At 45.4% G+C, this 12,031-nt stretch overlaps 1 protein-coding gene and 1 non-coding gene across 2 annotated transcripts; one reads left to right on the plus strand and one right to left on the minus strand.

Annotated features, from left to right (window-relative positions):
- Positions 1 to 287: 287 nt before the first annotated feature.
- CCDC127 (coiled-coil domain containing 127) lies at positions 288 to 12,007 on the minus strand. The gene is made up of 2 exons (XM_065874977.1): positions 11,880 to 12,007; positions 288 to 949 (listed from the first exon to the last, which is right to left on the minus strand). The coding sequence occupies exons 1-2, from the start codon at positions 11,998 to 12,000 to the stop codon at positions 294 to 296; spliced, it is 777 nt and encodes a 258-aa protein (XP_065731049.1). The 5' UTR covers positions 12,001 to 12,007; the 3' UTR covers positions 288 to 293.
- Positions 7,335 to 7,445, plus strand: LOC136121753 (U6 spliceosomal RNA). The gene has a single exon (XR_010655769.1). It is a non-coding gene; the product is annotated as a U6 spliceosomal RNA (small nuclear RNA).
- Positions 12,008 to 12,031: the final 24 nt, after the last annotated feature.

Raw genomic sequence — 12,031 nt, forward strand, 5'->3', positions numbered from 1 at the left:
ATTTCACATTCTTAGAAACAATTTTCCCCTAAAGCTATGAGGTTACCCTGTTCCACTGAATAAAATATTGATGGCTTAAAACACGCTTCTGAGAGACTGCGTCCTTAGCCGCTGGGGGGGACGGAGAGTCTCCTGAGGCCTCGCCGTCCTGCTCGGAGGGTGGGGGGAGTGGAAGGCCACTGCTGAGAGGTGGCTGTGCATGCGTGGCCACAACACAGGGAGCGCTGGCAGAAGGAAAGCATCGGATAACCCAGAACACACAACAGTCTGACGCTGAGCCATTCACCCCCGTCTTACTTTTCCAGTATGGCTCTCTCTACGCTCTTAAACTTTTTCAGCTCGACCAGTAGTTCCCAATATCTGAGATACAGCCACATAAGCCTCCCGTTTCGGCGCTTGTTGGTGTTCCAGATGTCACCACAGTACGTGTCGTGCTTGAATATGTCGGTCAGGCCAGCTGCCATCTCCAGGTCAGCAGCAACTGGGTCGGTGGACGCTCGGCCCAGCAGGCTCTTCTCGATCTCCAGCCGCTTGTGGCGAGGGAGAAGCAGACTGCAGTAGACGCTCTGTCTTTCTGTGAGAGCGTCCTCGAAGTCTCTCAGCAGAAGCCTGGCCCTCCGCTGCCACTCCTCCTCCTTGCCCAGGTAGCTCAGGTACGCGCTCCGCAAGGGCTGCCCCTTCTCCTGCAGGGCCCGAGCCCGCTCCTGTTCCAGAAGCTTCTTCTCTTCTACCATCTTGCGCCCCTGAGAGATGAGGGCTTCTCGGTAGCTAGTCGTTCTGTTTTGTTCCTTTTCAAGTTCCAGGGACAACTGTGCCACGGCCCGCCGACTTTCTGAGATCGTGGCACGGTACTTGGCTTCGAGGTCCCGCTGGAAGGCAGCTGTTCTCTGATGGTATGCTTCCCTCTCTTTTTCTATCTCTTTTCGGGACTCCCTAGACCAAATCCAACCTGACACAAAGAAAGTGGAGGAGGAAAACACACACAATGAAAAGTCAAAGCTCAAGTTCTATAATATATATTTACAGAAAACATAAAGCAGCTAAGGATGGCACTTCAATAAAATCTTAAGTCCCAAGAGTTGTGTACAACAAAGACAACATTTTGAATGAAGCTATACAACTGCAAAGTTCTTATCTTAAAATCAGATCAGGGCTCCCCAAAGACAAGCGCAAGGCTGCAGGACCCCTTTCAGCCTCCTCCTAACGTCTGATGGCTGAGAAGAGCCACCGTTGCCTTCCTTTGTTCCCAAGCCTACCACCCTGTGCCTACTCTGGCTACGGTGCCCCGGCATACTATTGGCAAGGGTTAGAAATGAGTATGGGTGAGTGTGCTTCAGAGTGTTGGCTAGGCTATTAAGAACTGAGTAAAGTTCAAAGCGTGTTCAGCTTTGCCTGGTCATCACTAGTAAACAGCTGAAGCCCAACGTGTTTGCTTCTGTTCTGATAGGGGGTCATGTAAACAAGGAGTCGGAAGTTCAGCCTTAAGACGAGGCTCCACTGTAATCTAACAAACATGGGACAGAAGGGTGCAGGCAACTGGGGTGGGTAATGCCCCGCTCTGCCCCACAAAGTGAGAAGCCACCAGGCCTCTGGCCTCTCCTGCACGGAGAAGTCCAAGGACAGAGAAAGGGAGTCTGATGACCACAAAGCCTGCGGCCAGCAGGCGCCTGGGTCTGGGTGTCGTCACCAATCCTTCCCCGTCCCGCCAATAAGAGGCCGGTGTGTCCCGGTAACAAGATAAACGTCAGCGCGCGGCTTTCACTGCTACAGGACCTCCACCGCGTTCTGCACCGGCGCTCCTGCTCAGTAACTTCATAAACGCTGGGGCAGCTACGCCGAGTCCTTGCTTCTCACAATGGTCACCTGTCCAGCCTGTACGTGCAAAACGCAGCACAGATCCGCGTCCTCTGGAAAACAGAAGGACTGCCCAACAAGCCTAAGTGGCAAAGTTACCAAGAGCAGCAGCTTGAAGTGTCACTTATGCCCAGCTCGCCAAACACAGCCAAGGCGGCGCACGCGTTTCTCTCCTGCCTTCTCTAACTCTCTACGGCGTCCGTCCCCCTTCTGGTTCTCTTGCTGCTCTCTGGTCCCTTCCCATCAACACCCGAGGTGCTGTCCTTGCTTGCTGTGTGGCCTTTCCCCAGCTCCCAGGCAAGCCCATCTAGTCCCCAACGTCAGCCGTCACCTCGCGAGGACAGCATTCCCGCGCACCTGAGAGCCTCTTCACTTGCGGTGCTGCCGCCCCGATCCTACAACCAGGAGACCAAACTCGTCCTCCCGCAACTAAAGCAGCCCCTAATCCTATCCCAGCTGACAACTCCAACTCCAACGCACATGCCGTCTTTGTCTCCTCCTTGGGGCTGACCAGGAAAGAAGGGGCCATAGTATGACTCAACACGCCCTGGAGGCAGGCAAAAGGTATGCGTGGAGAAGAGAGGAGAGAAGGACTAATTCACTTTTGGGTGAATGTGGACAAAGTGTGGAAGGCCAGTAGGAGTTGGCAGGAAAGGTCCCTCTAGGCAGAATGAACAGGTACAGGAGAGCTTCCAGGAGCTGCTGTCCAGGGGCACAGGGCTTATGCCAAGGAGACGCTGGAGCAGACGCTGGGAAAGTCAGACTCCGCTCAGGAAGCAGACTGAGCGCCCTGGCTGTGATGAGAAGATGAGGGGGCATGGGCAGAGGGGGCAGACAGGAGGCCAGAAGCAGAGCGCCAGTCCTGCTATAATAACCCAAAGTGCAACGCTGCTCACACAGAGCCAGGGAGGCCGATACACACCCAGGCACACACCGGCCATCAGACCACAGAACACCTCTCATCAGGAAGGCCTCCTGGAAGAGGTGGCACAGGGACGTGGAGACAAGCTGGGTGAGGAGGTGGCCAGGGAGGTACGGAGACCAGAGTGCAGGCTGGTGGACCGGACGTCTGGACACCCAGCTCTGGTCCGTTCGGGGAGTCCCGCCTCGTGACTCTGCACAGACACAACTTTTTCGAGCCTCAGTCTCAGAAGGCTTGTAAAAGCGCTGGGGCTCCTGCTTTTGGGAAAATGGAATAGAAGTACTCTCTCCTATTCTCCCTGCTAAGAACAACAAAAAACCTGGACGTCGTATGTAAAACTAACACAAGACGACCCAGAAATGCGGAGAGCGGCAGGCAGACTGTTGAGGGACCTTGGCACCCGAGGAACACCATGCTGGTGAGTCCCTGGGGGCTTCATTTTGCCTTGTAGATCCCAGACTTAAAGCTGAAATGCCAATGATGCAGATCTCCTTTAAAAGCCCCAACAAAAGTCTGCTCTCTCTGGCCAAACAACTAGCAAAGGGGCCTAGCAAGACAGAAAACTTTGAAACAATAACCATTCTGCCCCTGCTACGTAGCACAGAAGACACTGTGACCCACCTCCATCCATGTGGGCAAAGTCTGAGGGGCGGTGATGGTGGCAGAGGAAGCCATGTGGGGATTCTCCCGTGTGGAAGCATCAGCAGATCGCAGGGGAGCTGGACCTCCCACTCTTGCCCAGCAGTTAACAGGGGACCCTTCCTTGGTGTCAACGGGCTGGAGGAGGAGTGGGGAGCCTGGACGTCCACTCCCACCTGGGAGTGAGGAGGCAGTGCTACCTCTCCCTGTCCAAGAAGCCAGCCTAAGAAGATATGAATAAAGAACAGCCTCATAATACCGCAAATGCCCAGGTTTCAGTTGGGAATCACTCTTCATAACAAGAATCAGGAAGATCTCAAGGTGACTTATAAGGTAATCAGTTGATGCCAATACCAAGATGACAGAGATGTTAGTGTCATCTGACAGTTTAAGGCAGCCATTGTAATATAAAGTCTACGCAAAGATACAGAAAGTCTCAGCAGAGAAATAGAAAATATTTAAGAAAGCAAATGGAACTTCTGAAACTGACAAAGGCAGGAACTGAAATAAAAAACATAATGTGAAACAGGTGTGGAGAAGAGGACCCCACCAAGATACTCAGTACAGCTCCTGCGAACACAGACATGAAGATGCAAACAAAATACTAGCAAATCCAGTTCTGCAAATATATAAAAAGAATGACACGGCATGACCAAGTGGGGATCACTTCAAAAATGTAAGACTGGTTCAACATTCAAACACCCATCGCTGTAATCCAACAAATTAGCAGCCTCAAGGAGAAAAGCTACATGATCATATTGACTGATACAGAAACACAACACCCATTCATGATAGCAACTCAGAAAAATAGGAACAGAGGGGACCTTCCTTGTCTTGATACTCTATGAAAGCCACAGCTAACATATACTTAGTGGTGAAAAGACTGAATGCTTTTCCTCCAAGATCAGGAACTACCCAACGAAGTCCCAGAATTCCTGGCCAGTGCGAGAAGGCAAGAAAAGGAAATAGAGGCCAACAGACTGGAAAGGAAGAGACAAAACCTGTCTCGCGCCTCACAGAAAAATGAACTCAAAATGGATCATGGACTGTCATGTAAAATGTAGAATTAAAACTATAGGAAAAAACACAGGAGAGAATCTTTAGGATCAAGGGCCAGGCAAAGAGTTTTCAGACATGGTATGAAAGCATGACCCATAAAAGGAGAAACTGATGAGACGGACTTCATCAAAATTAGAACTTTTGCTCCATGAAAGACTCCAGTAAGAGTCTACAGACTGGGAGAAGATATTTGCAAACAAGACAGCCAACAAAGTACTAGAATCTAGAACACAGTAAACTCTCAAAACTCGGGAATTCCTTGGTGGTCCAGTGCTTAGGACTCCACGTTTTCACTGCCAGGGCGAGGGTTCAATCCCTGGTCAAGGAACTAAGATCCCACAAGCTGCGTGGTGACAACAAAACAAAACAAAACAAAAAACAAACAAAACAAAAACCTCTCAAAACTCAACATTAAAAAAACAATCCAATTAGGAAATAGATTGAATCTGAAAGACAGGATTCAAGGAAGCGGATACACCGATGGCAGATAAGTATATGAAAAGATGCCCAACGTCATTAGCCCTCATGGAAATGCAAATTAAAACCAAAATGGGGTTATCACTATACACCTGCAAGAACAAGCAAAATAAAAACAATAGTGATCACACCAAATGCTGTTGAGGACGCCAAGAACCTGGATCCCTCATACACTGCTGGCCAGAAAGCAAAACGGTACAGCCACTCTTTTACCTTCTTCGAAAACTGAACATCAACTCCCAAGGAGGCTGACAAGAGTAGGTAGTTTCTATTATTCAATGATCTGCAGTGTCTGCGTCTTAGTGAAAGACCCAATTGCAGCCCTAAGGGCTGCTATTTAGAAACTCACTAGCCTGCCATCTTGAAAACCCCTACTGAACGCTCGGAAAGGCTGCCTGCTGCCTATGGCTAGGGCAATGAACTTGGCGAGTGAAGTGGAAGGCTTAAAATTACACCGACTAAGCCAAAGCAATCTTGAGGGAAAAAAACGGAGCCGGAGGAATCAGACTCTCTGACTTCAGGCTATACTACAAAGCTACAGTAATCAAGACAATATGGTACTGGCACAAAAACAGAAATACAGACCAATGGAACAGGATAGAAAGCCCAAAGATAAACCCACGCACCTATGGTCAACTAATCAATGACAAAGGAGGCAAGGATATACAGTGGAGAAAAGACAGTCTCTTCAATAAGTGGTGCTGGGAAAACTGGACAGCTACATATAAAAGAATGAAATTAGAACACTCCCTAACACCATACACAAAAATAAACTCAAAATAAATTAAAGACCTAAATGTAAGACTGGACACTATAAAACTCTTAGAGGAAAATATAGGCAGAACACTCTTTGACATAAATCACAGCAATATCTTTTTTGACCCACCTCCTAGAGTAATGGAAATAAAAACAAAAATAAACAAATGGGACCTAATGAAACTTAAAAGCTTTTGCACAGCAAAGCAAACCATAAACAAGACGAAAAGACAACCCTCAGAATGGGAGAAAATATTTGCAAATGAGTTAACGGACAAAGGACTAACCTCCAAAATATATAAACAGCGCATGCAGCTCAATATTAAAAAAACAAACAACCCAATCAAAAAATGGGCAAAAGACCTAAATAGACATTTCTCCAAAGAAGACATACAGGTGGCCAAGAGGCACATGAAAAGCTGCTCAACATCACTAATTATTAGAGAAATGCAAATCAAAACTACAATGAGGTATCACCTCACACCAGTTAGAATGGGCATCATCAGAAAATCTACAAACAACAAATGCTGCAGAGGGTGCGGAGAAAAGGGAACCCTCCTGCACTGTTGGTGGGAATGTAAACTGATACAGCCACTATGGAGAACAGTATGGAGGTTCCCTGAAAAACTAGAAACAGAATTACCATATGACCCAGCAATCCCACTACTGGGCATATACCCAGAGAAAACCATAATTCAAAAAGACACATGCACCCCAATGTTCACTGCAGCACTATTTACAATAGCCAGGTCATGGAAGCAACCTAAATGCCCACCAACAGACGAATGGATAAAGAAGATGTGGCACATATATACAATGGCATATTACTCGCCATAAAAAGGAACGAAACCGGGTCATCTGTAGAGACATGGATGGACCTAGAGACTGTCAAACACAGTAAAGTAAGTCAGAGAAACAAATATCATATATTAACACATATATGTGGAATCTAGAAAAATGGTACAGATGAACTGGTTTGCAGGGCAGAAATAGAGACACAGATGTAGAGGACAAACGTATGGATCAAGGGGGGACAGCAGGGGTGGGGGAATGAACTGGGAGACTGGGATGGACATGTATACACTAATATGTATAAAATAGATAGCTAATAAGAACCTGCTGTATAAAAAATAAAATAAAATTCAAAAAAAAATATTACACTGACTGACGTATTAGTTAATTAGTGTTGAGGCTGGGAGAGGCCCTGAGGTGACTTTCATTTTCCGTTTGTTTTTTCAGACGCATCTCTGGCTTCTATAGCTGTTCATAGTAATTTTTATTCTTGAAGTTCCTGCTTTCTTATACTTTCGAAATGATGCTTTTTGTCCCTGAGAAGGGTTGAGGAATATTGTATTTTCTTCTTTTTGGTTATCTTGCTTAGGTAATGCGATCAGAGAAAACTTTTAACTTTGCTTTCTTGTAGGGATTCTCCAAAACTGTGTTATTACAAGATTAAGAAATTATATCGAACATATGGGTGTTTAGCCCCCTAGCACAGCCTAAAAGTAAAGGCAGACAAATGATAAATGCTACTCTTGTCAGCCTCCACTTTCTCTACTCAAACCTGCTAACCTAAGAAATCCAGGCACATAAGGCCACTCCATAAAAAGTACCACTGCCTGCTCACTTTGGCAGCACACATACTTATAAAAAACAAAAAACTGGAAAAACACACAGAAGACTAGCACAGCCCCTGCTGGAGGATGACACACAAATTCATGACGTGTTCCATATAATTTAAAAATAAAAGCACCCCTGCAGCAGGGCGCAGCTGCTTTCCCGTTTCTCGTCCTCTTAAGTGCCTGCCCAGAGCCATGGGGTGTGATGTAGGGATGCACAACATGCCACCCTTAAATGGGCCCCTTGGGCCTTGCTAAGGTTCTCAAGGGGCAAAGGAACCACCCTCGTCACCAAGTGATTCGAAGCGGAAGGTAACAGATTAAATCTGGAGCTGCAACAGAAGCCTTAGTAGGAGTGCGGAATATCAAGGTTCTAGGCTTGGCCGGAAATAGCCAACTGGTGGCTATTAAGACCCGGATGGGAATATCCCCGTAAACAGCATAACCAAAATGGGGGGCCACTGGTCTGACTAACCACAGCTGACATTTGGGGCCTGATAGGAGTTTGGGGGGGAGGCCTTCTCCTCTCCTAAGCTAAATGAGGGAAGGTGAAACCTTGCCACGTACGTGAATGGGTGTGTCAGTCATTTGATATCACTGAGGTGGCTACTCAGATCTTAGGGGGAAAAAAAACTTGTTTCTTCTGGCCTTAAGAGAACAAAGTCATCCTAGGAGGCATTTGCCTATGCCTTTAAGATGCAAATGTCTACCTAAACTTCTCCAGGAACGCTTATCTCCAGCATCCTTTTAAAATGCAAATTTCGGGCTTCCCAGGTGGCGCAGCGGTTAAGAATCCACCTGCCAATGCAGAGGACCCGTGCTGCAACTCCTGAAGCCCGCGCTCCACAAGAGAAGCCACCACGATGAGAAGCAGGCACACCACAGTGAAGAGTAGCCCCCGCTCGCCGCCAACTAGAGAAAGCCCGCATGCAGCAACGAAGACCCCATGCAGCCAAAAATAAATAAATTTAAAAAAAATTTGGGTTAAAAAAATAAAATAAAATGCAAATTTCAAAAACGGGGTAGGTAATTTGGAACTTGACTTGTCAAGGACGAAAAGAAATCCTAAGTGTCTTTTCTGTAAACATTAGAAAAAAGGGTTTAGCCATCTAGACAGGTGACCTTGATTTGCTCCATCTGCCAGAAGCCCAATTTGAATCCAACCCCTTGTAACTGATGGGTTTTACCTTGTTGTACCTGACTCAGGGCTGAAATTTTCAAATGAGAACTATAAGGTCTCTGTGTTTGGTTGTGTGTTTGTATGTATCTATGTGTGTATCTAAGTGTGTTGTAGATGTATAGTATTACCAAAATTAATTTGTAAAGAAGCTCTACTTAATTGACTTTAAAAAATTAAGTGCTTATATAAATACTCAGGAATATAAAACTGGCCGGAATGAATTTCAGGTTCACACGATCCAGGAAATATTCAACATTAAATTAATATCTGGAATTGAAGGAGGCTTAAACTTGTTGATTTAATACAGATATGTCTTTAGAGTCATCAATGTTAAGTATAGTACTTCTGCTGTACCTAGGTTTACTAGAGGTCAAATAAGACCTTATTATATGTTGCAACTCTGTCAGCAAGAAAAGTAACTTGAAGTGGGAAAAAAAAAACTTTTAAGGAAAAATGTATGTTTTCAGTAAAAGAAGGTATAAAGAGTGAGAAGAAAAATACTGGAAAAAAGAGTTGTACATGATCTTGGGACTTCCCTGGTGTTCCAGTGGTTAGGACTCCGAGCTCCCAATGCAGGGGGCCTGGGTTCGATCCCTGGTCGGGGAACTAGGATCCCACATACTGCAACTAAGCCCACATGCCGCAACTAAGCCTGCGCGCCTCAACTACTGAGCCCACGCTCTACAGCCCGTGTGCCACAACAAGGGCCCAGTGCAGACAAAATAAATAAATAAATAATAAATAAAAAGAGTTGTACACGATCAAGATTCTCTAAGATTGGATTAAACTTAGTTGGGTAAACGGCTTTTGTTGGGAGTGGGCTGGGGCAAGACGGGATTTGGTTTCTCCCTGCAAAGTTATCTTGAATGACTGCTTTTAATAACATGAGTTACTTCGCCTTCAAGATCTGTTTTAACTTTGGTTAAGAAATAAGTATTGTCTCAGTGACCTATGATCTTATTTGACCAAGTCTTTTAAAACTTTTTGACAAACTTCCCAATATCAAATTTTAATTAAAGTTCTTTGGATTTCCAGCTAACTTTGGGATACTTTAGAGGGTCCCTGAGGTAGCTCAAAGAAAAATATTTAACTAGGATTATTTCGTTTGTTAAATTAAATGTAATCAGATGGTTAACCACGCCTTTTAAGTCTTTTGTCATTTATAGATAGTTATTGTTGTACTCTGATGCTGTTAACAAAAAAGCGCTTCATCATCAAGAAGATTCATGGGAAGGCTAAGGAAACAGTTACAACACTTCCACATCAAGACAATGGCTATGCAAGGATTCCAGCCCATACCGACTTAAAACAAGGAGCTGTCCTGCTCCTGGGGCCCCTAGATCAGGCATCCTAGAGATTTTTACTCCCTGACAGGCGGGGTCGATGCCCCTACTTAGCCTCAAAGCAACTTCAGAAGATGGACCATCGCCCCTCTGCTTCCCACAAAAATATGGGAGTAAAATCTCCGACGGGGGAATGAAACAGGAGGGAAGGGGGCAGGGCACAACCTTTAAAAGAATGACACAGCCATAGGGCATGACAAAAACTGGTTAGAACCAACTAGGTCCAAGAGTGCAGGCGAGTTGACTTTCAGTAGACCTTGAGCCTCATTATACGCTCATTGTAATACATTAGCATATGCTAAATGACACACTCACCAGAGCTAGGACAGTTCTGAGGCCAACCATAAAAGGTCAAAACGTAGGCTGTGGCCCAGTTCCTGGAAATCCCCACCCCTTCCCCAAAATAATTGGAATAACCCTCCCCCTCATTAGCCTATGAAATTACCCAGCCCATAAAAACTAACCACTCCATATTTTGGGGCCTCTCTCGCCTTCTGAGATGGCCCATAATCTGTCTGTGGAGTGTGTTTCTCTCTAAATAAATCCACTTCCTACCTATCAAAAAAAGAAATAACATGTCTCTTTGGCATAGGGATTACTTTCAACTGGTTATTTTCTAAGAAACAGCAGACATGGGAGAAACTTTGAAAACCAAGTAGGAGTTACCCTTTTGTAAGAACCACTTACATTTATAAGGGAGTTCTGCATTTGTAAGGGTGTCTCCCTGGCTGTACCAGGAAGAGGTTGACCAAATTTCTGGAAACTCTTATCATAGGAAAAGGCTAGAGCTTAAATCTGCATAACCACCTTACCCTTGATTATTGCACTTTTCCTAGTCTCCTCTGGTAACTAACTCTCCCCAACCTCAACATCCTCTTTTGTCTTAAGCTTGGGATGGTATTTAAGGTGAGGGATTATGCCATTCTGGTAAGTTACTCAATTTTCCTGAGTCTCTCCTATGGATACATGTTAAAAACTTGTTTGATTTTCTCCTGTTAATCTGTCTCATATCAATTTAATTCTTAGACCAGCCAGAAGAACTTAAAAGGGGAGAGGAAAGTTTCTTCTTCTGCGACAGTGACAAAACATAAAACCAACCCCTAAACATCAGGAAATTCATCATGTAGTAGGCATATAAGCTAAGAGCTGGAATAATTACAATTGACTGGTGACTGGTAATTTCCCCAGAGGTACAAAGTCGATTCAAAGTAGAGAGAATTTCTGGCCAGCCTGAGCAGGTTTCATGGATGAAACCTCCCAAAGACTGATTTCCTAAACATTACACAGACATACAAAACCAGTTTTCTTTTATGCCTGTTTTATTCTTCCTCATCAGTGCTTATGAGGCCAACTGAAGCAAGGGAGCCCCCCTCAGAGCAGTACAGCCTTGAAGGGAGCTAACAGTTACTGAACTCACTCCACACAAAACGCCTCTAAATATCTTGTCTTATTTAACCCTCACTTGCATTGAGGCAGTTATGATGGTCAGAGAAACTGAGGCTCAGAGGGTAAATAATTTGCGCAGAATGTACCATATGCGAAAAAACTAGGGTGTACACATGCATCTCTGTAAACAAAGACTGCTGCCCGCCATTTATGATTAAGTCACTAGCCACAGTCACTGACCTACAAGTTCACCCGGAAAGGGATTCACGGTGAATGCACTCTGTGTTTTGGATACATGGGACCCTACAGCGTTAAGATACATGACTAAGAAAGAATTTCAGTGGCCCCAAATTCCTGCATCTTCCCATACATAGGTAAGCACTAAAGTCACTAACTTGACACACCTGGGTTTCTGTGACAAGTGAGACGTATGCTGGACCACATGTATTTCCTGGCTCCTCCCCTGCCTCTTCAGAGCAGTTCCTAACAGCTATCTGAGAGACTGTATCCTGGGCTACGGTCTTCATAGCTCTCACATTGTACATTTTTTTTTACAGTCAACATCTGTCAGGTTCCAAAGCCCAAGATCTTAGAGCGCCACACTTTCAGCCCAGAAAACACACATTAGGAAAACCATGACTTACGAAAAGCAGCCAGTCCCAGCATTGGAACCAACAGGGCATAATTCCATCTGCTTCCATCACCCCCATCAGCCCTGGAACTGGGCCGGATATTCCAATTTGGGGGGTCATTTAAGTTATTCATGGAGATACACCTTGAAGTAAATAATAAAACC

This window comes from Phocoena phocoena, chromosome 3 (assembly GCF_963924675.1).
Source record: "Phocoena phocoena chromosome 3, mPhoPho1.1, whole genome shotgun sequence".
Lineage (NCBI taxonomy): Eukaryota > Metazoa > Chordata > Mammalia > Artiodactyla > Phocoenidae > Phocoena > Phocoena phocoena.

What these genes read in the sequence shown, in the direction of transcription:
- CCDC127 (XM_065874977.1), bottom strand. Translation starts at nt 12,000, where the DNA reads ATGAATAACTTAAATGACCCCCCAAATTGGAATATCCGGCCCAGTTCC. An exon ending in GCTGGGACTGGCTGCTTTTC is followed by an intron (nt 950 to 11,879) that starts GTAAGTCATGGT and finishes TCTTTGTGTCAG; the next exon opens with GTTGGATTTGGTCTAGGGAG.